The sequence below is a fragment of the Falco naumanni genome, chromosome 5, assembly GCF_017639655.2.
Source record: "Falco naumanni isolate bFalNau1 chromosome 5, bFalNau1.pat, whole genome shotgun sequence".
NCBI lineage: Eukaryota > Metazoa > Chordata > Aves > Falconiformes > Falconidae > Falco > Falco naumanni.
In genome coordinates, this window is record NC_054058.1 from 78,036,962 (window position 1) to 78,063,488 (window position 26,527).

At 51.1% G+C, this 26,527-nt stretch overlaps 2 protein-coding genes and 3 long non-coding RNA genes across 9 annotated transcripts in view; all 5 read right to left on the minus strand.

Annotated features, from left to right (window-relative positions):
- Positions 1-681: 681 nt before the first annotated feature.
- LOC121088308 lies at positions 682-2,666 on the minus strand. Its single transcript, XR_005827888.1, has 4 exons — positions 2,640-2,666; positions 2,330-2,385; positions 1,500-1,531; positions 682-946 (listed from the first exon to the last, which is right to left on the minus strand). It is a non-coding gene; the product is annotated as an uncharacterized LOC121088308 (long non-coding RNA).
- Positions 2,667-6,667: 4,001 nt separating this feature from the next.
- Positions 6,668-8,312, minus strand: LOC121088310. Its single transcript, XR_005827890.1, has 3 exons — positions 7,892-8,312; positions 6,919-6,957; positions 6,668-6,791 (listed from the first exon to the last, which is right to left on the minus strand). It is a non-coding gene; the product is annotated as an uncharacterized LOC121088310 (long non-coding RNA).
- A 166-nt stretch (positions 8,313-8,478) lies between these two features.
- On the minus strand, positions 8,479-10,170 carry LOC121088309. The gene is made up of 2 exons (XR_005827889.1): positions 9,509-10,170; positions 8,479-8,799 (listed from the first exon to the last, which is right to left on the minus strand). It is a non-coding gene; the product is annotated as an uncharacterized LOC121088309 (long non-coding RNA).
- A 2,937-nt stretch (positions 10,171-13,107) lies between these two features.
- LOC121088287 (butyrophilin subfamily 2 member A1-like) lies at positions 13,108-24,528 on the minus strand. Of its 5 annotated transcripts, none has more exons than XM_040594136.1 (13): positions 24,196-24,524; positions 23,974-24,102; positions 22,077-22,151; positions 21,061-21,333; positions 20,332-20,430; positions 19,626-19,652; positions 18,749-18,775; positions 17,806-17,832; positions 17,238-17,264; positions 15,574-15,600; positions 14,811-14,831; positions 14,664-14,690; positions 13,108-13,872 (listed from the first exon to the last, which is right to left on the minus strand). In XM_040594136.1, the coding sequence occupies exons 2-13, from the start codon at positions 23,990-23,992 to the stop codon at positions 13,403-13,405; spliced, it is 1,119 nt and encodes a 372-aa protein (XP_040450070.1). In that variant the 5' UTR covers positions 23,993-24,102; positions 24,196-24,524; the 3' UTR covers positions 13,108-13,402. The 5 variants fall into 5 exon arrangements, with proteins under 5 accessions (XP_040450070.1, XP_040450069.1, XP_040450072.1 ...); XM_040594135.1 differs by having other exon boundaries at positions 23,974-24,119; XM_040594138.1 differs by lacking the exon at positions 14,664-14,690 and having other exon boundaries at positions 23,974-24,119.
- A 948-nt stretch (positions 24,529-25,476) lies between these two features.
- The window catches only part of LOC121088274 (deleted in malignant brain tumors 1 protein-like), a 37,059-nt gene continuing 36,008 nt past the window's right edge, over positions 25,477-26,527 (minus strand). The window contains exon 21 of the mRNA XM_040594108.1: positions 25,477-25,746. Coding sequence (XP_040450042.1) covers positions 25,712-25,746 — 35 coding nt within the window. The 3' untranslated portion in view covers positions 25,477-25,711. The remainder of the gene's footprint in view (positions 25,747-26,527) is intronic.

Genomic DNA, 26,527 nt, shown 5'->3' on the forward strand with positions numbered 1-26,527 from the left:
GAGTTAAAGGAGAGGGCACGTGTTCCAGCAGGGCACTGAGGGTGCCTTGTTTCCCTGCGAGGCTGCGAGGGGTTGACCCTCCCTCCTCCTCACTGGGGGGAAACTGGGAGCAACTGGAAGAAGGAAACTGATGGGTAACAGTACAGATGGAGCAATCACTCACTAATTGGGTAAAAAGAGATTAGGTTGGGGGGATTTAACCGGATTTACTGCAAGTTGGCAAAAAATATTCCGTTACTGGTTGGGGTATGGGGAAATGAAAGACAGAGGAAGTTTCCAATCCACTTCCACCCTTTCCCACGCTCTCCCCCACACCCAGCCCCACTCCAGCCACTCTTCCCTCACCTTTCTACCCCCGGAGGTTCCGCAGAGTCTCCCCGGCGAGGGGCTGGGGTGATGCCGGAGGGGTTTCTCTGCGCCGCTCCTTGCCTCTCCCTTGCACCCCTGCGGGTCCTCCGTGGGCTGTGCTGCCTTCCAAGGTATCCCTGCTCCGACATCCCCTGGCTGCCAGCCCTTCAGGGGGTACCTGCTCTTGGAGCCCTCCTTCTCCTCCTCCGACCTGCTCATGTTCCTTTTTCTTTTGGGCCGTTGTGCTGTAACCCCAGCCGGCAACGTGACTGCTGCTCGCCGCCTCGGGATGGGGCAGAGGGTCGGAGGCGTAACAGTGACAAAACGCGTGGGTCGAGATAAAGGCGGTTTAATAATGAAACAAAAAGCTGCACAAGCAAGTGAAGCAAGCCCAGGAATTCATTCAGCACTGCCCACGGGCAAGAGGGGCGTTCGGGCGTCTCCGAGAACGCCGGGCTCCATCACACGCGGTGGATACGTGGGAAGACAAACACCATCATTCTGGATTTTTCCCAGTGCCAGGGCGTTACCGGGGCTGGCCAGAGGAGCGGGTCACGGTGGCGTAGGTTGAGGTGGTGTTCATCGCCTGCACGAGAGGCTGCAGAAACGCCGGGGTTTATTTTTGTGGGCTGCAAGCCCGGTGCCAGCACCCAGCCCCAGGCTGGAGGGGCATCGGAGGGAGCCAGGCGCTTTGGAAGACCAGGCTGAGTGCACAAAGTAGCAAAAATAATATCAGATTTGGGGCAATATCGTGTTTCTGGCTGGGTCCTTATTTCTTATTTGGGGCAGGTCTGCTTGAAAAGCCTCAATATTTTACAGAAGCGTTTAGGCATGAACTAATTTTCCAGGAGAAATGTTTGCGGAAGAAACGGATTAAAAATAAAATGAAATAAAATTGACTTCATGGAAAATGTATCTTGTTGTTGGAGAGGTGCCAGCTATTGGGGGCAGAAAGGGGCATCAGGTGAGGCAGGGGCAGGCAGCCACAGAAAGAAATCTCATTTTCTCCAGGTGAATCCATTGAGTTCCCAGTGGCAGTGGCGCCATGGGACTCCACCCCACCCAAGCCACCAGCACAGACCCCAGCCAGCACATCCCACCCCTGGGGACCCCGCTCCCCCGTTTGCCACCAAAGCTGCGCCACGACTTACCCTGTGACGTCCAATGTAGTCAACGCTGACGTCTGGGGGGGGGGGACAAAACCCGCGCCGTTAGCCCTTGCTTCTCATGCTGGGGAGGGACAAGACCCCCACCACCATCCCCCTGCTTCGAACAGCGTATCCTTGGGGGTCAGGGATGAATCCCCTGCCCTACACCCCCCCCCCCGCCCCCCGAATTACCCCCCTCCTGGGTGCAGAGCAAGCAGCCGTCCCGCCTGTGCGAGCGGAGCAGGGATGCTGCTGGGTTTTGGCTGCATCTTCCCCCGACCCACAGCATCTTCTCGCTTGCCCAATCCACAAACGTTTCTCTGCCTCTCTGTCCCCGCGTGGGAAACCGAGGTCATCCTGCAAATAGAGCGAGGGCAGGGAGATACCCCACTCCCCCAAGCCGCAGCACCCCTGTGTCACTGCAGCCTGTGGTTTCAGAGGCAGCGAGATGTTTTTCTCCACCAACACCCAGATATGCACCCACTTCCTGCGCTGCTGCACCCTGCTTCGGAGCAGAAATTGTCTGGAAATGAGCAGCAGAGTGGGTTAAGCAGCAAGCCTGGGGAGGGGGGCTGGATTGCAGAGCGGGGGGGCTGGGAGCATGTCGGGCAAGTCCCTGCCAGCAAGTGGGGTTGCTCCCCTCGCTTCTTGTCACCTTTTTTCTGCAGGCAGAAGCTGGGCTGCGCATGCAAGGAAGAAGCAGGGTGCAATGCAGCTGGGGGGATTCTGCCCTGGTTCAACGAGCAGGATTTTTGAGGATCCCACTGGGATTGCACGTGGGGAGGGGGAAGGTCCTGCGTGGGTCCCCCCAGGGTGGGGGAGGTGGTACTCACACTGTATTTCATTGTCGTTGCTTGCTTCAGCCTCGTGGCTGGGAACTCGCTGCTGCCTGGGCGGGAGGAGGGGGAAAAGGTTTTGGGCTCTGTGTCCTGCCTGCAATGGGGCCATTTGAGTCATTGCAAGGGATGATGCAATTGCATCGGGGCCACAGCTGGAGTCAGGGTCGGGGCAAGCCCTGCTCTTCCCTGCCTCCATCACGGGCACAGCCTGTGCTGCCCCCGGCCAAGGACCACCCCAGGGTGCCCGGGATGCCCTCGTCTCCATCACCCCCCAGCCCCCCAGCCAGGAGGGATTGCTGCTCACCTTCGGCATCTCTCTCCGCAGCCCACTGCAAAGACAAAAGGGAGCGGTGAGGAGGCAGAGCTACCTCACAGCCCACCAAGATGATGGGCTCGACCCCCACACCTCCCTCGCGGAGGGAATTTTCAAGCCCAGCCATGAATCCCATTTCCCAGACTGGCTTTTCCCAAGCCATGGGCAGCCCAGCTGTTGAGGAGCAATGCTGGCTCTGCTCAGGCCACCCAGGAGGCTCCCGTGCCCAAGGGGCTGGGAGCAGCTGCCTGCCAGGGGCAGGGGGGCATTTGGATGTGCCAGCCTGCTTTGGCTTCGAAGTCACCCCAGAGGTAAAGACATCTTTATCTCAGCACCTTTGCTCCCCCCGGGGGATAAAGGCTCAGCTTCCCGCTGAAAGGGGGGTAAGGATCTGGCCATCCTAAATGGGCACGGGTCAGCCAGCAGCAGCCCCGGCTCAGGGTGCAGTTTTAGCTCGAGATTTACCCCCGGTTTCCCCAAATCGCTCACCTTGCTTCAAAAAACAGCAGCTGATGGCAGCCAGGAGGAGGACGGAGGCAGCCCCCAGTCCCAACCCGATTCCTAAGTCACGGTGGAGCAGGGGATCGGGACCTTGGGGGAACAGAAAGTGTTGGGGAAGAGGAAGTATCACGCGGAGAGGAAGGAGAGGTCAGGACGTGCCCTTAGAGGCGGCCAGATCCCAGCTGATGAACCTCCTCGTGTGGTGGTGTCACCAGCCCGGCATCCCTTGTCCCTCAGCATCCCTCGTCCCCTGGCATCCCTCATCCCCTGGCATCCCTCATCCCCTGGCATCCCTCGTCCCCTGGCATCCCCCGTCCCCTGGCATCCCTTGTCCCCTGGCATCCCTTGTCCCCTGGCATCCCTCCTCCCCCAGTATCCCTCGTTCCGATGCTGGGAGACACCGAGTGTGCAGGGTGGGGGGGATGACCGACCTGTGGGTGCTCGCTGGGTGCTGGACTTGCTGCCTGGGGGGAGGAAGGGACAGGGTGAGAGTCCAGCTCGCCTGGGAACTGCACAACGAAGCCACTGCGGGGACACAACAAGCACACCTGCCCCACCATCTTTGATGGTCGTGATAAATACATAACTGCATGGCTGGGGCTGGGGCTTGGCACCAGCAGCAGCAGCAGCGCTGCACGCGTGTTCCTGATGCTGGGGCAGGAGAGGAGCTGGATGCTCGCCCGGCACTGGGACGAGTTTCTCCGGCAGCAAAGGCTGGGATGAACTGCACGCAGACCTCCAGCATCCCAAGCACCCGCAGACACGCCAAAGGGAATTACCGCCCCCCCCCACCTTCCACTGGCATATCTGGGGTCCCATGGTGATGCCTGCCCATGTCCCAGCACCATGTCTCACCTGTGACAGCCACGTGCCGGGGGACACTGAGGGCAGAGCTCCTCACCCAGTTCTTCTCATCCTTGTGCTGGTACCCACACGTGTACCACCCCGCACTCTCCAGGGTGACGTTCAGCTCCATGACGTACATCAGCTGCCCCTAGGCAGCTCTCAGGCTGTACTTCTCCATCCCATCCTTGCAGAAGACAACTCGAGTGGCATCAGATTGCTGGTTAATGAAGCACCATAACGAAACCAAATCCCCCTCGCGAGTGCTGGAGGTGCTGAGTGAGAGGACCGGAGCCGGGAGGGTACCTGGAGAGATGGCACAGGGGTGCCCCAGCAGCGTTCCTGGAGCCTCCTCCCCAGGCTCCACGCACGGGGGGCAAACCCCCTCTCCCGCCCCGTGCCCACCCCCCTTTCCCCATCCCAGCCCCATCACCTGGGATGCTGCAGATGCTCAGGGCGCTCGCGCTGGCTCCTGCAGCGTGGGGGAGGAGAGGGGCTGGGTTAGAGGGGCAGCGACCCAGCTCACCCACGCACCCCTGCAGCCCCTCAGCCCCCTGGCTTCCCACCACCCCGCACCCCCTGCCTTGCCTTGGCTGCGCTGGGTGGGATCCCTGGCGCCCTGACGCGCTCCGGCACCCACCGACACTGATGGATGCTCCCATCCATGGGGATGCACGGAAAATGTGCTGCGTGCCCATGGCAGCGCCCCGGCTGCAGGACCCAACGATCCCCGTCCCCTCACCAGAGCACCCCTAACCCTCACACCCCCTCCCCAACGCCCCCCGTGCCCAGCACCCGTCCATGCTGCCCCGCTCCCCAGCCCCCCAACAAAACTCTCCCCAACCCACCCAGCAGCAGCAGCAGCAGCAGCAGCAGCAGCAGCAGCACGGCAGGGCCAGCAGGAGACAGCCCGGTGCATCCCCCCAGCCCCAGCATTTCTCAGGGGGCTTCAGGAACCCCCTTTCCTCTGGGCAGCACCCCAAGATCTGATGGCCCCGTGCCTCGCAGCACGCTGGGACAGCTCGTGCTGCGTAGCTGTGGCCAGCAGTGCCACGGCCACCACGAGAGGTGGGGGCCCCGCCTCAGCCCCCGCTATGGACACACAGCCCCCCCCCGTCACGTCCCCACGCCCCAACACCGCAGCACCAGCCACCTTCGCCTGTTCTCGGGGGCAGCATCCTCCCGGCAAAGCCCCCCTGCCCCTTGCCCCCATGCTGATGGCAGCGGGGGGGTTGCAGATGCCCCTGCCACCTGTGCCCTGGGCTGCGCCCACAGCTGCACGTCCCCAAACCCCCGGGGACCCAGCAAAGGCCACCAGCCCCCCATGGGGACAGCAAAGGCCACCATCCCCTCCCAAAGCCTTTTGGGTTCCAGTCATGGGGGGCTCCTGAGTCCGTGGGTGGAAGGATGAGCCGGGGGGGCATGCGGGGGGCTGCGGACTCTGAGATGCCACCCCCACCCCGAGGGAAACCGTCGCATCGCTGAGGGCAGGGAGAGCAGCCCCTCCTCGCATACACGACCCCACCAGCCAGGAATCCAGCAGCTCCCCCAGCTGTGCTCGGCAAAGACGGCAGCAACACCAGCCTCTGGCTTCGGGACAAGTCCTTTACTCCTCCTCTCCCACCCGGAGCCCACCCGGGGGGTCCGCCAGGGGCACAGGGACCAGCCCCCCACCCCCCAGTGCCCAGGGAAGGGCCCTGGGCTGCCGGCACCATCCCGGGTACTGGGAAGCGCTGGAGGGATGCAGGAGCTGGAGGACATCACCGGAGGAGGCTGCAGCGGGGAGGGCAGGGGGCTGCGAGGGCATCGGGGGGCACTGACGGCAAGGGGGGCGTCTCGGCGGCTCTATCTCTCCAGGAGGAGGGTGATGATGGGGGGCGGACGACAGCAGGAGCAGGGTCAGGGCAGAGCGCAGGATCCAGATCCAGAGGGGCATGGCTGGCCATGGAAGGGACGAGGGTCACCACCGGGACAAAGCTGCGATCAGGGGGAAGGGGATGCTGGGAAGGGCTCCAAGCAATCACCTACCTCTGGGGGGGGGGCGCGAGCTTGGGCGAGGGGCTGCCGCCTGTCAGGGAAATGCAGACGTCGTGTGTCCTACTGCCAGCACTAGAACCATCCCAGAACCCAGCAGAGCCCACCGCCCACCTCTTGCTCCATCACCAGCGTGGGGACCACCCAGCCCATGCCACGTCCCCACCTTCCCGCAGGGTTGATGGAGAGGAGCCCTGGGAGACCCCCCAGCTCAGCCCTAGATCCATTAGACCCCAGCCCCGGCTCTCTGGCCTTGCCATTCGCCCAGACCCCTGTCTGCGGGAGAGGTGGGTGCTGGAGGGAGTGGGGGTCCCCTGGGGTGCTGGGGGGGGATCTGTCTTTAGAGCATCCCTCGGTGCAGCTGGGGAGCTCAGCCGGGGGACAAGTGCCATGTCCTGCCTGCATCCTCATCGGAGCCACGTGGCAGAGAGTGCCCTGTCCCCTCTGCCCACCCATGGGGTTGTGTCTCACCTGTGACGGCCACGTGCCGGGGGACACTGAGGGCAGAGCTCCTCACCCAGTTCTTCTCATTCTTGTGCTGGTACCCACACGTGTACCACCCCGCACTCTCCAGGGTGACGTTCAGCTCCATGACGTACATCAGCTGCCCCCAGGCAACTCTCAGGCTGTACTTCTCCATCCCATCCTTGCAGAAGACAACTCGAGTGGCATCAGATTGCTGGTTAATGAAGCACCATAACAAAACCAGTTCCCCCTCGCGAGTGCTGGAGGTGCTGAGTGAGAGGACCGGAGCCGGGAGGGTACCTGCAGAGATGGCACAGGGATGCCCCAGCAGCATTCCTGGAGCCTCCTCCCCAGGCTCCATGCACGGGGGGCAAACCCCCTCTCCCGCCCCGTGCCCACCCCGCTTTCCCCATCCCAGCCCCATCACCTGGGATGCTGCAGATGCTCAGGGCGCTCGGGCTGGCTCCTGCAGCGTGGGGGAGGAGAGGGGCTGGGTTAGAGGGGCAGCGACCCAGCTCACCCACGCACCCCTGAAGCCCCTCAGCCCCCTGGCTTCCCACCACCCCACACCCCCTGCCTTGCCTTGGCTGCGCTGGGTGGGATCCCTGGCGCCCTGACGCGCTCCGGCACCCACTGACGCCGATGGATGCTCCCATCCATGGGGATGCACGGAAAATGTGCTGCGTGCCCATGGCAGTGCGCAGGACCCAACGATCCCCGTCCCCTCACCAGAGCACCCCTAACCCTCACACCCCCTCCCCAACACCCCTGCCCAGCACCCATCCATGCTGCCCCGCTCCCCAGCATCCCAACAAAACTCTCCCCAACCCACCCAGCAGTAGCAGCAGCAGCATGGCAGGGCCAGCAGGAGACAGCCTGGTGCATCCCCCCAGCCCCAGCATTTCTCAGGGGGCTTCAGGAACCCCCTTTCCTCTGGGCAGCACCCCAAGACCTGCTGGCCCCGTGCCTCGCAGCGCGCTGGGACGGCTCGTGCCGCGTGGCTGTGGCCAGCAGTGCCTTGGCCACCAGGAGAGGTGGGGGCCCCGCCTCAGCCTCCCTGCAGATGCTACACCCACTGCGGGTGCTTCTCCACCTCGTCCTTGAAGATGAGGGTGCAGGGGGTGCTGGTGACCCCGTCATGACATGCACTGGTCTGTATCGCCAGGCTGAGCAGAGGGGAAGTCGAGGGTCCAATGAGGACCCCCCAGGTCATTCTAGAGGGAAGGTCGGGGTGCAGGGATGCCACGAGCCATCAGTTATGGCAGCAGGGCTGCAAAGTGCCAAGGACTGGGGAGGAAAGAGTCTGTTCTCCAAGGGTTTGTCCCCAGGGAACCAAACCCCTCTCCTTTCTCATCATCCCCCCCTCCACAGCTCATTTCTGGACCCATCCCGATGCTCACCATCACCTGGGGAGCTGCAGATGTCCTGGGTGGTCACGCTGGCACCTGCACGGTGGGGCAGGGAGAGTTTTGGATCATCCAGAGATCCAGGTCCAGGTCCCCATCACCCAGTCCGTGCTTGGAGAGAACCTTCCCACCCCTGCCTCTTCATTCTGCATCTCCCTGGTCTCCTTGATGCTCCGCAAGGCTGTTTTGGGTGGGATTGTGTTTCCCGGTGCATGGCCCCGCTCACTCATAGCCCCATATGCCTCCCGTGTCAGGCAGGGCATCTCTTCTGGACCCTTCTCCCTATTCCCCAGGTGTCCTTGCCCTTTTGTCTCCACCTTAACCCATCCCAGAGCTCCGCACCCCAAGGAAAAGCCACCCAACTTCCCAAGTGCCACCTCTCCCTGCAGAAACCGCCTTCATGCCCAAGGTGACGCCTGCCATCACCACAAGGAAAGGGATTTTCCTTTCAATTTGGGATGATAAACACTACAAAGCTCGCTCCATCACCATGCCACACACACCAGAGCGTTTCTCTGGGCGCTCAACAGAGAACAGGAGCGGTAGTTCTACAAAAAAAAAGGAAACAAAGCAGCCATAGATATTTTTTGATGTATATATAGATATCTTTATCACCCTTCTGTTGCACCACAGGGGATGTGAAGTGACAATTTGGGTTTGCTGCTAAGAAACGTGGAGCTGGTGGGCTTTTCAAGCTGGTTCCCAGCCCCAAACCAGGACAGATGCGTAAGGGGGTTATGCACAGCTTCTCTGCGTAAAAAAATAAAAAATGAAGGTTAGACAAGCCCTTGCATAGATCTTCCATCAGCTTCCCATCAGAGGACCATGGATCCCACCGGAAGGATGAGCTCGCCTCAGCCACTGCTCCTTGCTGCAGCCGCTGGGTTCTGGGTGACCTCACTCTAAAAAAGAAAAGCTCTGCACGCTCAGAAACCGACCGCGCGAGCCTTTGGTCAGAGCGCTGACGAGCGCGGCCGGGCCTCTCATAATTATATTTAGAAATGAGATTTCCTCTCTTGTTCCCCAGCATCCACCTACCAGCACCCCCAGAAAGACGCCTGTCCCCACCATGCTTTGCTGGGCTTGAAGCAAAACTGGAAACAGCAGCAGCAGCTGCAAATCTGCAAGCCAAGGGGCCAAAAATACCCCAAATGTGGGGGAGGGCAGAGGGCTGGGAGCTGAAGGAGCTCCCTGCACGGCTGTCACCCCAGCTTCTATGCTGGAGGGTGAAGCAGACGAGCTGCATCTTCCCAACCGGCTGAGGAAGGTGTTAATTGGGGTGCCAGCACCCTAATTAATGCACCCCAATTAACACACCGTGGTCACCAAGCCACTGCGGATACCCTGCCTGGATGAGATGCAGGTGGAGGTGGCTGCATCCCTCATGCATCCCATCCCCTCCAGCTTCCCAGCTGGTGAGGGATGATGCTCCAGCAGGATTCATCCTGCTTCGAGACCTCCCTGGCCTACACCAGATCCCCTGGGATGTTTGCTGGAGCTTTCCATGCAATAGCTCTCCTAGGATTGATGTGCCTTGGCAAGCTACACCTGTGGAAGAGGCTTCCCCTCGCTCTTCTCCCTCCCCCACCCCTTTTGGTGCCGAGGCATCACCTCCAGCTTTGCTTCCCAGCCTCCGATCACCAGGTTGGCTCCCAGCCTTCCTTCCCGACTGCGCAGCCTTGCTGCCTCGTGCCTCTTTGCTTGGCATCACCCCAAGCCCGTTTTAGGTGGGTTTGTTGTTCCAGGTGCTAAACTTCTCCTAAAAATCTCAAGGATTGATCCAAAGCTGATGACGAGAGCACCATCAACCAAGGCCACCCGCTCAAGTTGGAAGATCAAGCATTATTCCAGACTCTTTTTTTTAATTATTATTTATTTTTTATTTTTCTCCCTGCTACTTAGACTCCTTCAATCCAGGAGTCCTGCTCCGTCTTTTCCACCCATGCCCTAAGCGTTCGCACACCTCTGGCACCAGCACGGTGACCATGCAGCCCACCCTTCCCACATTCCTCCTGGATGTCTCCATCCAACCCCCACCCCTGCCCTTCTCCAGACTCACAGAGCATCCACAAGAGGATGCTGAGGAGCTCAGGATGGGAGCTTTGACCCCAACCCCCAATAATAAAATTTTCCCAAGGCAGCTTCATCCTCGGGCACAAATCCTGCATGCCTGATGCTAACCGTGCATCCCTCTGCCAGGTAGGGAAAGGACCGACGGGGTCAACAGGACCCTCTGGAGAGAAGGATGGAGCCAGGGAACAACCTGCAGTTCAGCTGCCTGCACCCCATCAGGTTCCACCTTCCCAGCTCAGCCCCGAGCTGCAACCACCGGCCAAACCTCTCCCTACAGAAGGGACACCACCCTCCCAGCACCACAACGGCACCGGGGCTTTGAGGTCGCATGGTTAAACCTTCTCCAGCCCCAGGACGTCGGCGGTACGTGACTCCGCAGCAAACCTCAGCCTGCTCTCAGGCAGTTTCGAGAAGACAAACAAGCCCCGGCCCTTCTTTCATGAGTTTTATCGGGTTGTAACAAGAAAAAAAAAGAGCTGTGGTAGGAAATAAATCATCCCTTGTAACTGCTCCGCTGCCCCTTGGACCAGTTTGGATGCACCTTGGGAAAATGAGGGTTAAAACGGCTTATTGGTGCTGGCATTTTTCCTTTGAGATGCCACGCTTTCCAAACACGCCGGACATTTCCACACCAGCTGTGCTCTGGGATGAACTGTGGCTGTTTTCTGCTGTTTAAAGCTTTTGGTTTCCCTTTTCTCCCCACCTCTCCAAAGCTTCCTCAAGGCTAGAGAAGACGCAGACCACTGGAGACCCTTGCTGGACCTCTGGGACCTCACTCCACTTTCTCCCCAACATCGAGCCTAAGCCCTCCCCAAGTCCCCTTGCAGATGGGTGAGCAGATGGATGGAAGGGAAGGTGTTTTTTGGGGGGTACCTGTCACAAGTGAGGTCCCACAGGGCGTGATACGGGGCCCAGCGCTGGTTAGAATCCTCCTAAGTGAGCTGGGTGACGGGATCAAGTACGCCGGGATGAAATTTACCGACAGGGAGCAGGGAAGCGGACACTTCGGGAGAGCCACCCTGTGGGAAGACCTGGACAGGCTGCAAGGGTGGGCTAAGAAAAACTTTCTGAAGTTCAACCAAGACAAATGTAAGGTCTTACACCTGGGAAAATAATCCCGGTGCACAGGACAGGCTGGGATCTACCTGGCTGGGGGGGGGGGGCAGCTCTGTGGAAAGGGATCTGGGGGTCCTGGTGGGACAACAAGCTCGATAGGAGGGAAGAACGTGCCGCTGAGGCAAAGAAAGCCAACGGGGCGCATCAAGAGCATCATTAACAGAGATAAAAATGTCATTATCCTACTCTACTCACCGCCTGTCAGGCCACCCCTGGAATACCGCATCCAGTTTTGGTCCTCACCATACAAAAAAGACATGGACAGGCTGGAGGGTCCGGGGAAGGGTCCTCAAGGTGATCAAAAGGAGCCCAGCACGGCAGGAAAGGGGGAGAGAACTGGATTTATTCAGCCCTCAGAAAATTAAGGCTTCGGGGAGACCTGCTCGTTGTGTTCCAGTCCTTGAGGCGTGGCTACAATAAGACAGAGACTCCCATTTTACCAGGAGTTCGGTGGAAAAGACGACGGTGAGTGGGTACCGAGTTACTCCTGGGGAGATTCCAACTGGAGACGAGGAAAATATTTCACTTTAAGAACAATCAGCCATTGGAATACGCTCCCCAGGGAAGCGGTGGATTCCCCAGCGCTGAATACCTGGGATCTGGCTGGGCAGGGTGCTGGGGGTTTGAACCAGAGGATCTTTACGGTCCCTTCCAACCCAAAACCATTCTACAATTCCAGGATCTTGTCTACAACAGGCTTTTACCAAGAAAGCTTGGACCAGATGATCCTTGAGGATCCTTCTATGACTCTGTAATCCCTGGGCCATTTCAGGGGGAGGCAGACAGGTGACAAACCCTCCCCACCTGGAAAGCTGAGGTACCTCTAGGTGCCTTTGTGATGCTGCAACACCTTCCTCCCCTGCTTAGTCCAAGCCAGGGCAGGCGGGTGCACAAGCTTGAGGTCTGGTTTTGAAATCCAGGCTGGGAGACCCCAAGCGCACGGACAAGACGCATGCGAGCGCACCACCCCACCTCCAGTCGAAATAGCGGCTTTGGAGGGGGAAGGGGGTCCCTGTCTCGCTGGCACCCACAGCCACCCCGCAATAGGGGCCACCAGCCAGCGGACCCACCCCACCGTCCAACCTGACGGGGGCCAGCGCATCATCCAGCCTCGCCTCCCTCCTGATTCGCAAGCCCAAGGCATCTAAGGCAGGGCCAGGCGTTCTGGGCGTGCCAAGAAAGGACTCGCAGCAGCCCCGGAGGGCGGCAGGGGGAAGCCCAAAGGGATTTTGGCAGCAGCATCGTAGGGCTGGCAGTCGCGGCTGCCCTGGCGTCCCCCAGCACCTTCCTCTTGTGTTTCACAGGCTGGATGTGTGCCTCTAGGACCAAAGAGCCCTTGGGTGGCCACGGAGACATAGGTGGCCTCCTGGCACACCGAGCATTGAGCCTCCCATCTCTGCCAGCCCACGTGGAAGCAGGGATACCTCGCCTGGAGCTCGTCAGTGAACTTTCATTCCTGACCAGGACATCGGCGCGTTCAGTTGCTCCGGGATAACGGCACTTTAGGGGATGTCGTGCCTTTCCCTCTGCCGGCGACGCGCGTGGTACCCAGCGCTCCGCCGACGTCGGGCTGAGTGCCGCCGCCAGTGCTGGGCAAGACCCATCCTGCCGCTGCCGTATCCAGCAATGGAATAAAACGTCTTTTGGAAGGAAAAGAGCGGCGTCTTTTATCGTCGTGACCCTGCAGCTCATTGGGACGTTTAGGGCAGGAAGAGTTAAAGGAGAGGGCACGTGTTCCAGGTGTGCACTAACGTTTGGCAGGATGCTGAGCCTACCTGGCATCTCTGCATTGCTGCGGTGGAGAAGCAGATGTGTCCTGGGCTCAGTGTAAAAATAATTTAGCACCAATTAAAAACGACTTAGCACCAATTAAAAACATCGTGTAATTAACAGTGCTTTCTCATCCCAAATCCTAGGAAGAAAATTAACGCTATCTCCGCCAAAACCAGGACACTGGGATACTGTTCCAATGGGTTTATTGGTCAAAAAGGAATATACAAGAAGTGCCACAAACACTGAAATACATCCATGATTCTTTATTTCAGGTAAAACGGAATAAAACTGTAATATTTCACAGGTCTAGGTTTTTACAACATTAACTCTTAGTACAAGATGGGTCCCTAAGGAATACTCCAGGGATTTTTGTCTTGACCATGGTTTTAAAAGCTGATATAATTATTTTTTCCCCCTTTCCGTCTGCTTTCACGTCCTCAGCGATTTTCTATTTGGTTAATTTATTAATCTCCTCCCGGCCCTGTGGAAGGGTGTCATGGAGAGGGTAATTAATGTTTTTTGATTTAGAGAGCGTGCTCCCGGTTATTTGCCATTGGAGCCTGAGCTGAAGAACGGGTAGAATTTCCCGGAAGAATTAAGAGGGACAGACGCAAGGTGGCACTTTTCTTCAACGTGAAAGAAGGAGAGGACATCTGATTGCTGATCCAGGAGAACGCCGACCATCCTGCAGGGGATGTGACTTCCCACCACCTTCCCACCAGTCAAGCTGTACTCTCCCTGGGAAAACTGGAGACTGAATAAGCTCCCCTCCAGGAAAGTACTAATGGCTTTGTTCCGCAGTTTCCACCGGACATCCTCACGCACCACCCCCAGCTCCCACTCCGGTTTGTCACCCACCTCCACTTCCCAGTAATGTTTCTTCTCGAAAAAGCCTTCGGTGGCCACCACCACCGTGTTGGGTGGGATCTCATGGTGGCTGGAGAGCGTGGGTTGGTGGTACGTCTTACTGGTGGTGTTGGGATGGAGGCAGGTCTCATCCAGGGTGATGGTGACTTGGGAAAGGGGGAAAGGAAGAAAGGGAAAGGGGTTAAAAGGGAAGAAAAGAGGGGGTGGGGGGGGGAGGAAAAAAGAAAAAGGAAACAAAAAGAAAAAAAGAAAATAGAAAGAATAGAAAATAAAAACCAAAAAATAAAAATAAAAATGAAAAAAGGAACAAGAAGAAAAATTAAAAAAGAAAAAAGAAACAAAGAAAAATGAAAAAATAAAAAAGAAACACAAAGAAAATATAAAAATCGAAAAAAAAGAAATAAAAAGAAAATAGAAAAATAGAAAAAAGGAGCAAAAAGAAAATATAAAAATGAAAAAAGAAACAAAAAGAAAATAGAAAAAAGAGAAAAGAAAAAACAAAAAAAGAAAAATTAATATGAAAAAAGAAACAAAAATAAAAAAATAAAAAAGAAACACAAAGAAAATATAAAAATAGAAAAAAGAAAAAGAAAAAGAAAATATAAAAATAGAAAAAAGAAAAGAAACAAAAAGAAACAAATAGAAAATTGAAAAAAAAGAAAAAGAAAAAAGAAAAAAGAAACAAAAGGAAAATAGAAAAAAGAAAAAACAAACAAAAATGAAAATGAAAAAAGAACAAAAAGAAAAAAGGAAAATCAAAAAAAGAAAAAAAGAAATAAAAAGCAAAAAGAAAAATGAAAATTAAAAAAGGAACAGAAAGAGAAAAGGAAAATGAAAAAAACAAATTCTGGCAGCCTGTGGCTTTCTCGTGCTACAGGGGATGTGCCCTGGTAGGTACATGAGCCGTGAGGTGAGTGGCGGGCGAGGCTGGGCTTACCTGCCTTGCTTTGGGCCCTCCTGAACTCTGCCAGGAGAGAAACAGTTAATTACAATTAGGGCAGAACATGGCAGTAACTAATCTGGGTCGCGCAGGGGGCTGGAGGGGCACAGACATGACCAAGTGGCTTTTCAGTCTCCGACTCACCCATTTCATTCTGGAGTTTTTCTGAAAAAGACAGAAATCGGTATCATCCTCCTGCACGGCGAGGCGCTCCCGTGGGGTATCGGCGCTAATGAAAGCACTCCTGAGAGTACGTTAATTATCAGCTGGCCTAGGGCCCAGGGAAGGCCGCTAGCTGAGCTCGGGCGGGTGGAGGTTCTCTCAACTCACGGTGATCATCGGGGCTCCCCGTGGGGCCAGGGGGAGAAGGACAACCCATTGGAACAACGGTTCTTCCCCGCTCTTGCAACCACCTACGCAGTTGGTAGAGGCCTACTCTTGGGCACCTTCACCTCCTGACGAGGGAGCCAGGAGCAGCGCCTGGGTGCCCTGAACTTAGGAGCCAGGTGGGCTGGATTTGGCCCCCCAGGAATTGTGGCCGTGCTTTGTGACCCCGTCAAGTGACAACCCCAGGCTTCACATGGCCAGGAGGTGAAACAACTCTAAAAACATGGAGTTTTACTCCTGGCTTTCAAAGATACCGTTTTTTTAGTAGGAAGGGAAATCTGTTTTCGACTCAACTACAGCAAAAAATAAAACCTCAAAGGGCTGACATGACGTTCCCTTGTTCAGATGTTCTGCATTCCAAGGCTGTGCCCAGAAAAAGAAATATTTTAAGGACAACAAAGTGTCGGCATGCCGAGGGACACAGTGCTGTGCGGCCCTCGGTGGGAGCGGGGCCAGCTGTGGGTGATGTTTCTAATCACAATGTAAATGATCTTTAAGGACTGAGGGTGATTATCCTTACCGATTGTGGCAGATATGTCTTGACTTTCTGCGAGGAAAGAAAATTAAAAGTTAGGACAACTCAAGCAGGTGGGTTATAATTATAATTATATATATATATATATATATACACATACATATATATATACACACATACATAAATATATACACACATACATATATAAACACACACACACACATATCTCTGTGTGTATATATATACATAGCGAGTGCACTATGCATTGTGGAACACTAATATATATATATAATGTATATATATATAATGTATATATGTATATAGGATTAATCTGGTTTTATATATGGGATTATCTATATAAATACATATAGGATTATTCTGTTTATATACCTGATGTTATATATGAATACATATAGGATTAATCTGTTTATATAGCTGGCTTTATATCTATGAATACATACAGGATTAGTCTGTTTATATAGCTGGTTTCATATATATTAATAAGTATAGGGTGAATCTGCTTACATATCCGGGTTTATATATACTAATACATATAGGATTAATCTGTTTACATGTCTGGTTTTATATATGAATATGTATAGGATTAATCTATTTATATGTCTGGTTTCATACCTATTAATACATATGGGATGAATCTGATCACACCTCTGGTTTTATATATATGAATACATACAGGATTAATCTGCATGGCTGGTTTTATATATATGTTAATATATCTATAGGCTAAACCTGTTTATCTGCATAGAAAACCACACCCGCATTACATATGTTTTCTCTGGTATTAAATAACATCTTGCACAAACATTCCTGAACATAAACCATGACAAAATAAATTAAGGAAAACACCCGACACAAGAAGGGGGCGATTCCGACCCTATAGCTTCATATATACACAGGATTTGTGCGGGGGGTTTCCCCTGTTATAATCTTTTTAATGCTGCAATCAAATCCTCCTATCATCACTTCATTCTGAGATGCAATAAATAAAATATTCCACTTAAATATTTGCTAGCCGTGGGAAAAAAAACTTTATATAGAGAGACAGATATAAATGCCTATGTATAGATATATATATAAATATAGCTATATATTTATATAGAGATATATAAATGTGTATATATATAAAAAAAAATATATATAGAGAGAAATGCCTATATATAGATAAATATAGCTATATATTTATAGAGATATATGAATGTGTATATATATTAAAAATATATCTATATAGAAATGTCTATATATATAAATATATATATATATTTAGAGAGATATACATGTCTACATAGATATATAGGTAAACAGATATATATATTTATATATAGAGAGATAAATGTCTATATAGAGATATGTAGATAAATTATCTACATATTTATATAGAGAGAGATATAAAGGTATATCTATATATATAGATAAATATATCTATATATCTCTCCATAGATATATAGATAAAAGGAGAGGGACTGTACACATACACATAACACAAATTTTCAATTATTTTTTTTTAATTGGAAAAGGGGAGCTCACCTTTGCAAATGTCAAGCTCTGCAAGATTTTTCTAACTCTAATATCCCAAATCCCGTAAAACACTGCTATTTATTGGAGCAGCCACCTGCCAAGCATCTTTCAGAGTATGATTAAAGAAATAACGTATAGTACTAGTGCAGAGTAGGAAAAAAAAAATTATTTACCCTTCTGGCACCTCTGTTGCTCCTCAGCTGAAAAACAGAGGAAGAAATATCAGAGGATGTGACATTTTCCAAGGCAAAAACTCACAGAACGTGATGGAGAATTTCAGTGGTAAAGAACATATTAATACATATATAATACATACATAATTTGTACATAATAAATACACAACACATACACAATACATACACAATAATGAGGCTGGGCATTAATAATAGTAATAAATTCAAAACCGCATAAAATTCAGAATATAAAAAAATATATTTGGAATATTAAAAAATTCAAAACTGGGAGGGAGGGGGGAGATAAATTGTCTTCTGAAGGTCCCCACCCTGTAGAAGGCGTCTAGATGATTAGCTTAGACCACAGATGTCACATCCACCAGCCAAAACCAGGTGATGTTGAAGATAATGACACCAGGGATCATTAATTTAATCAAAAACTCCAGACCAGGCGGACATTTTTAATTATGGGCCCTCACAATAATATAATTTTTGGAAATATAGAGGATTCTTCCACCCAAGGGATGCTCAAACCCAACATGACAAGGAAACAAAAAGACGCTCTTACCCAGTTTTTCCTTGAGTTCCTCAATCTCTGAAAAAGATACTTTATTTATTTAATTTAAATATTAAAACACTATTTCCACTTGTTGTTTTTTTTTCCAGTGCAAACGCATTAGGTTTTCAATCTGTTCCCCTCTGTCCTGTATAGCGAGAGCTGAGATCAAGTGAAATTGTCTGAGCGTCACAAAAATGACCGAATTTCCCCCTGCTATAAGGCAGCCAGATTTCATATGAAAATTTATAAATAAAATCATATAAATAAAATCAATATAAATCTCAAAAAATTAGAAAAAATCTTCTCTCTACTTTTCTACTGTTCTAACCAGCCTTTATAAGAATATTTTATACACAATTTGATGCATAAAATTGTAGAAATAAATGTAAATTCAAAAAAAAAATCAAAATGATTGGCAACCTCAAATTCCAGCCAGCGATTGAACTGCCACAGAATTAGTCATCTTTGTGGTAGGCATCAATTATCTTTAAGTGGTCAATATAGAAGTGTTGTATATATAAATAAATTTTAAAATATGTATTTACATATACAATACATATACTATGTGTATATATTTATATACTTCAATATATTCTATTACTTAAATAGATCTAAATAATTCGGGTATGTTAAAAAATATTTTTTAAAATTTGGTATGTTGAAATATATTTAAATAATTTGGGTATATTTAAATAATTTGAATATATTCAAATAGATAAATATATAAATTTTGTCTATCTATTTATATATAGAAACACACTTTATATCTATTTATATATATAAAATGTCTATCAACCCATGGAAATATCGCGATGGTATTTTTGAAATTTAATTTTGTAAAAGCAAACCAGTCACTGGTATTTCCTCAGCTCAGTTTTTATCTGGTTCTAACGAATTGGAGAGATTTCTTGAGAGAAATCACTGGGGAAAAAAAAAAAACCCTCTTGCTTACCTTTTTTGATTTCCGTTTGCGCATTTTCTGTGGAGAAAGAAATATTTTTACACCCTGAAAGCAATTCTTCAAAACTTCAGTTTTAAAGACTCTACAGAAGTGATTAAGCCCTGACAATTTGTCATCATATTATATACATACATATTATATATATATATGTGAAATAAAAATGTATATAAAAAGAAATTATGTATATAATATAATCTATATTATATACGTACGCATGTATGGATCAAGCGTAAAACACACTGTGACATCTTGTTTCCTCCTCATTTCTCATCAGGAATCAGTCGTGGGATGGTTTTTCTGCATCAGCTGCACATAAGGCAACTTACTGCCCAAAGGCACCCAAGCTGGAGCCTACGGGAGGTAAGGTCCACCAAAATCCCAACCTCTTGGAGTCTTAGGAATACAGCTAATTACCCCACAGTTCGTACCACTAAGTCTTAGGAATACAGCTAATTAACCCTATGGTTTATACCACTAAGTTTTCAGAATACAGCTAATTACCCCATGGTTTATACCACTAAGTCTTAGGAATATAACTAATTACCCCATGGTTTATACCACTAAGTCTTCCGAATACAGCTAATTACTCCATGGGTTATACTGCTATGTGTCAGGAATATAACTAATTACCCCATGGTTTATACTACTAAGTCTTGGGAATACAACTAATTGCCCCATGGTTTATACCGCTAAGTCTTAGGCATATAACTGATTACCCACAGTTTATACCGCTGAGTCTTAGGAATACAGCTAATTAGCCCCACGGTTTATACCACTGGCCACCATTTCTAGCATTGCGCCTATTTCTCATGACGCTCACGATGACCTATAGCATTAACGCACCTTGTATGTACGGTATCAGACTTACTTTCACGGATGATCGTCTTCTCGTTCTCTGAGTGAGAGGAGGGAGAGGGGTAGAGAAGGAAAACATTACATTACTATCACCTTGCCTATAGGTTTTTAAATTAAACTTTTGTAAATTTCATGTTCGGTGAGGGAGACAATGTCAAAAGTCTTGGTTTGCCTCTACATCCTCCATGAAAATTATAAATCCTACGCAATTTAAGGAATAAAAATCAGCGATGCTGAAAGCAGAAATAACTCAGACATGGCATGCTGTCACAGCAACGCATCGGTGTCAGGAAACAGCTTATAAAGCAATTAAACGGCTTGCAAATAAATCAAGCCCGCGGGTACCGCTGGGTTCACCAATATTTCAGTCACCCACAAGAATCGCTTTGTTTCAATAGCCAGATTAAGCTGCATCAATAATTTAACTTGCACTTCCTTTAATTACTAGGGTAGTAAGTTAATTTGCAGCAATAAAAGTGATTGCACAGGTTAATACGCCAAGGCGTTGGGGTAGGTGGGGGATGTGGGAAAAGGAATATGCGAGGAAAGGAAAAATACAGCAAAAAGCTGCGGCTGAAGCATCATGGGGGTGATGCTCATAATCCACTCCCCCCCTCCCTGTATAATTCCGGACCCAGCATTGTAATGACACGGTGACATCGTCTTTCAACGGGATCGGATGAAGCATCCCTCGCTTGAGTGTCAAGAGCGGGACTTACTTCTGAGCTTATAAATCGCGGCGATCACCAGGAATACGCTCAAGAGCAGGAGCATGACAAACGCCGTCAGCCAAGGGGAGGTGGCAGGGAAGAAGACATCTGCAAATTATTTCAGAGGGTCAATGGTTTTCCTTGGACTAGCCCATCGCCTACACAAAGTGTATCCTCTACACTTTGATGACGCACCCACTAAAGCGTAATTTCCCATTCATTAGTTAAAAAAATTCCCCAATTAAGCCCACTTAATTTCCAAGAAGGAAATTTGGGTCTAATAAGCCCACTCTAATTTCCACGAATTTGGAAATTTGGGTCTAAATTTCGTTTGTAGGCACCTGTAGGAGCAGTTCACTGGGACCATTACTGGGTGTTTTATGAAGCACCATCAGTTATTTTCATAAACTGCTGGCATTGGGCATTAGATCAATGGGAAGAGAAGAGAAGAAGGAAGAGGGACCAGCATCCTCCATCCTTACACCACCCAAGAACCAGGTTTCCTTCCACCCCGATGGCTTCACACCCCTGGAAGGCTGCTTTTGTTATTAATATTTCGGCAGCGTTTATGAGTCGCCCGTGGAAACTCACGGTGCAAAGGCCAAGAAGCATCACAGAAGAAAAATTATGAAAATGGATGACTGTTCCACCAGAAATTTGGGTTCCTGGAGGAACCTGCCCGACATGCTCATTATTTTTCCTCACAGGTCTCAAGGACTCATAGCTCTTCGCTCGTACCCGCAATAACGACAGAAGACTCTGTGGATGTTTTCAACAGTTTATCAATTATTTTGCAGGACATAGAGTTTCCAGATCCTGGTTTTAGAATGATGGAGCTGCCGGCATTACCGGTGGTGGTACCAGTGGTGAGAGGAGTTCCGGTAACATTGTCTCCTCTACCATCTGTCCACAACAGCTGGACTTGGGCAAACAACCTCTCGGAGAAACATTTCATTCGAATACCGCTGTCCTCGTAACCATCCAAGACAAGCAACGGGTCATGGCCAACACCTACGGAGGAGAGAGACAAACGGGGGAGCTGTGCTTAGCGGCCACAGTGGGTTTAGAGGCTAAAGGGGAAGAAATCCGCGAGAAATTGTGGATTTAGGATGCCCTACAACCGCTTTCCCTGCCGAAGTTGCAGCCCATCGCCTACGAGCTCAGCAATGCTCTCCCACAGCTCCTATCGGCAGTGGCAGCTCTCTCATAAATACAGAAATATTTACAGAAATATAGAAACAAAACAAATAAAGAGAAGCAAAGGGGTGTTTGCAGTTGTTAAAAGCCATCCTCGTTTCAAACGACTGGCATCCAACCCATCAGAGTCAAAATTACTGCCTCCCTTTGTAGTGTTGATGGCGGTATTATCTAGGTACGCCCATCTCAGCGTGCTTTAGCCCTCTAAAAGATAAGTATCTCCACAGTCACCTTGTAGAGAAAATATGGAGAAACCGCGTTCCCTACAGAAGAGTTAATTCCCTGGGAAGATGGGAATTGGAGATAAATCAGGTATATTACGCTCCGGGAGAGCCTGTCTTCTCCTGTTGACTGTACAGCTCCCCTGTAGTCAATGCGAACATTTGCAGTTGAGCACACTGCATATCTCAGCACCACGATATCCAAAGGAATCACCTAAATCTGGACCTCTTTCAGTTGAGAAGGAAGTCGCGGGGGACCGACGCTTCAAACCTGTTCGTCGTCTCAGGAAAGGATTTAGTACAAAGAGAAATGAAATCACGGCCGAGCAAAACTACCTGCGGTGGGGTGATGTGGAGAAACCAACACGAAGGTGAAGATGACTGCCGTCACCTGGCCTGAGAGCCCCATACCTATGGGGAAGACAAATGCCAACGTTTGACTTCAAGAGAAATGACGTGGGGTCTTGTGCGGTTGAGTTCCGTCAAACCCCCATTGACTTCGAGGTCTTGATGCCTTCTTGTATGCATCACCCCCACGCCTACTGCACCCCTGGTAAGCCCAGGGAGCAACTCAGCAGCTAGCGAAGTCTTGTGATGGTTCTCGTGGTCACAGAGACCCTCGAACACCACCAACAGCCCTTGGCTATTAAGAAGTGAGCGATTCCTGAGCTGGCCAGGCACGGGTCGCACCAGTAGTACCAGCTACCAGAGCTGAGATGCTCGGGATTCCAGGGAATGGCTGGTCAAAAATAGAAAAGGAATGGAGAGGAAAAGGGTGGGGTGGGGTGGGGTGGGGTGGGGTGGGGTGGGGTGGAAAGGTAAGGCAAGGCAAGGAAAATGGAAAGGAAAAACAGAAAAAAGAAAGAAAAGAAAGAGAAGAGAAGAGAAGAGAAGAGAAGAGAAGAGAAGAGAAGAGAAGAGAAGAGAAGAGAAGAGAAGAGAAGAGAAGAGAAGAGAAGAGAAGAGAAGAGAAGAGAAGAGAAGAGAAGAGAAGAGAAGAGAAGAGAAGAGAAGAGAAGAGAAGAGAAGAGAAGAGAGAAGAGGGAAGAGAGAAGAGAAGAGAAGAGAAGAGAAGAGAAGAGAAGAGAAGAGAAGAGAGAAGAGGGAAGAGAGAAGAGGGAAGGGAAGGGAAGGGAAGGGAAGGGAAGGGAAGGGAAGGGAAGGGAAGGGAAGGGAAGGGAAGGGAAGGGAAGGGAAGGGAAGGGAAGGGAAGGGAAGGGAAGGGAAGGGAAGGGAAGGGAAGGGAAGGGAAGGGAAGGGAAGGGCAGGGCAGGGCAGGGCAGGGCAGGGCAGGGCAGGGCAGGGCAGGGCAGGGCAGGGCAGGGCAGGGCAGGGAAGGGCAGGGAAGGGCAGGGAAGGGAAGGGAAGGGAAGGGAAGGGAAGGGAAGGGAAGGGAAGGGAAGGGAAGGGAAGGGAAGGGAAGGGAAGGGAAGGGAAGGGAAGGGAAGGGAAGGGAAGGGAAGGGAAGGGAAGGGAAGGGAAGGGAAGGGAAGGGAAGGGAAGGGAAGGGAAGGGAAGGGAAGGGAAGGGAAGGGAAGGGAAGGGGAGAGGGGAGGGGAGAGGGAAGGGGAGAGGGAAGGGGAGTGGGAAGGGGAGAGGGAAGGGGAGAGGGAAGGGGAGAGGGAAGGGGAGAGCAAAGTCGAGAGGAAAGGGGAGAGCAAAGTCGAGAGGAAAGGGAAGAGCAAAGTCGAGAGGAAAAGGGAGAGGAAAGAAAAAGCACAACATATTGCAAAACACATTAAAAAAAAAAAAAAAGTGCCGTGAAAATTAACAGCAAGTGCCTGGCAACTGCTCTGTTGAGACTGCAAAGCCAAGATCACAGCAAATACAAAGCCTGCAACTAACACCTCAAACAGGGAGAAAAGCACTGCACACCAAGTGCAGAAGATCCAAGCAAGGGCAAAGAGAAGGGCGAACAACAAAAATGAAAGTAATGCATTACCCCACAGGAAAAAAAAACCAAACCAACAAAAAAAAAACCCCAAAAAAACCCAACAAACAAACAAAGAAAAACCACAAAAAGGAGACGTGGAGTAAGGGATCTGTGCCATTGCACGGTATCAGTGCTCATCTGGGACTTCCCAAAGGGTCTGTCCCCATCCCACATCCCACTGTCCGAACATGGATTGCTCTCCATGAAATCCCACCCTACACAACCACGAAGCCAAGCCCAACAGTAAGCACGGCATCAGGACGGGTGGGTATTAAGGTACGTTTGGGGTTTTTCTCTCACCCAAGCAGCAGTGCACCATGAAAACATCCACCCAAAGCAGAGCTTCACCAGGATTAATTCACAGATCTTTCAGGATAACGCCGAAAATGTCTGCAACCCAACCCAATGCAACCCAACCCAACACAATGCCTGCAGGAACCAGAGGGCTAAGAAAACATCTGGAGCTCTTCCCTGGAGGAGCAGCCAAATAAAACATTTCTTCAAAAAAAGAGAAACACCAACCTGGTTTTCACCACCCTGGAGTCCCAGCAACACAGAAGAAATCTGCCTGCAGGTGCTTACACCCGTTGGCAACACTCAGCTGGCTGCTGTCACCTTTAGACCTGCTCAGCCGCCGCAATCCTGACCATAAAACCAACTCTTTGATCTTCCAAGGGTTACCCATTAACTTTTGCCACGTGGTACAGTGAGAGCAAAAGAAAATAAGAACAGTTGGGGCTGGGGATTTATGCTATTGATGGTCAAATACACTACGGTGACTAGGAAAAAGCATAAAGAGCCCTCAAAAAACTTCAGAGTGGGAAGTGGACCCCAAGAAACCAGTAGGGTTGGCCAATAATTTACAGTTAATCTAAAAGCAGAATCATTACTGGGAAAAGGAATGGCTGCTATTGATCGGGTTGTAAAACACGCGTTGTTTAACCACCCGGGTAGCTGCTTGATGTTTGCCTTCGTTCCAAAGTGCTCGTGCAAGGACAGGTGTAGAAGACCTGGAGGTAAAAGTAGGTGGCTGGACTGTGTCCCACCCTGAAAAAAAAAATAAAATTAAATCAAAGTAGACACGCAGCTGAACATCCCATTCCTGCGAGTCCACGCAATGCTCTGTGTTGTACTCAGGTCACCTCCAGCTTCACCTCCTTTCTGCATCCCCAGAGCCACTCTGAACTGGTGGAACCTCCCAAAACCATGACGATACGAGCTGCTTTAGACCTGCTTGTGGAACGGGGTGGCCTGGGGTGGTGATGGGGATCCCATCAGATCCCGAGGAATTGGGGATGCCTTGAGCTGGCCACCAAACATGGAGACACGTGAAGAATTTTGCTCTTGTTTGCTGGGCTTGAAGCATTTGTGCCAGCAGGCATGAAGCACAATGCTTTTTGGAAAGGAGGAAACCACCGCATAAAAAAAAAATGAGTTGGAGGCCAAGTCTTCATGGGACATCACCAAAAGGGAAAGTTCTCCACCTGTAAAGCACCAGCTTTGGTCTGTGGGCAAAGGGAAGAGGGAAAAGGGTGGATTTGTCCCCTTTGGGGGGCAGGTCATCGTCCCCCCGCTAAGGAAGGACGGAGAAACCTTCCGAGAGAAGCTTGTGTGATGTGATGTCCACTCCCCAAGGCTCTCCACGGTTGTGGAGGTAAATGTGGGACACCCGAGGTGTCTGCCACACCGTTGGCAGATCAATACCCATCGCATTCATCCATCGCATAAATATTCATCCTGGTGGATCAACAGCTCCCCACCAATGAGCGGAGGTCCACGAGCAATCTCTGAGACAGCCAGATGTTCAGTTTTAAGGGAATTTTATTGATATTTTGTGACATTTGCTTGGGAATAACGTGTTGGGTTGGGTTTCCCATCAGGGCAGTTACAGCCGAGATCAAAGGATGAGAGAGAATGGTTTTCCCAAATCCCGGCTCCTGGTACGGCGCATTGATGGTTCCATCCCTGCCCGTCGCCGCCTCTGCCAAATCCTGCTAGCCCATCTCCCTGCAGCAAGGTGAGCGCGGGCTGGTGGCACTCATGGTGCTTCTGGCTCCTCCAGGTTCTTGTTGGCTGTGGAGAAAGGGAGCAAGGTAATGGGAAAATCCTGCTCCCGGGAATTCTCTGACACCAAAACTACCTGCTAGAAGTGACAAGGACTCTGCTTCTGAAGAAGGTCCACGGGTCGGGTTATACCCAGAGATTTGAGGCTGTCAGGAACCCAACAGCTGAGCTTCAGGCAGGGTCCTGAGGGAGCCAGGACAGGACTGCATCAACCGCTGCCCCTGCCCCTTATGCACAACGAGGTGCTTGATCCAAGGGTCTGCAGCACGTGGTCCTGACAGTGACCCCCCGTGTAGCGCCCAGGGGAAATCCAAGCCCCTACAGCCCTGCTCCTCCATGGTAGCACCAGCCAAAGACACCCAGGGATTCCCCGCTTCCCCCATGAAAGGTCTGGCTGAGCTTCTCTCCCAAGATATAGGGCATGGGAAGTCACGCTCCCTGTGAAGAAGGGCTCCCAAGAGCTTCAGAGGGTCCAACTCAGATGTTTACCGAGTATTGATGATGCACCATCACAGAGGCTTCTTGCCCCCAGAGATGCTCATCATCACCCCCTGACCCAAAGACTGCCCCACCTGCCCTCTTTCTGCCCTTTGGGAGCTGAAATCCCCTTGCCAGCATCTCCCCAGCAGGATCCACCCCACAGCCAGGCTGCCACCAGCGTATTTCCCTCTGCTCTACCACTGCTCCTCTCCCAACGGCTGGTCCCACCACTTCCATCCTGACCAGATGCTCTACATCCCTTGTGGCTCCCTGCTGGATCCATCCCCCTGCATCATCCTGAGCTGCAGGG

Coding starts and splice junctions, on each gene's coding strand:
- LOC121088287 (XM_040594136.1), bottom strand. Junction 19,653..20,331: donor CGCGATTTATAAGCTCAGAA/GTAAGTCCCGCT, acceptor CCTCTCACTCAG/AGAACGAGAAGACGATCATC. Junction 14,691..14,810: donor AAAACTCCAGAATGAAATGG/GTGAGTCGGAGA, acceptor CTCTCCTGGCAG/AGTTCAGGAGGGCCCAAAGC.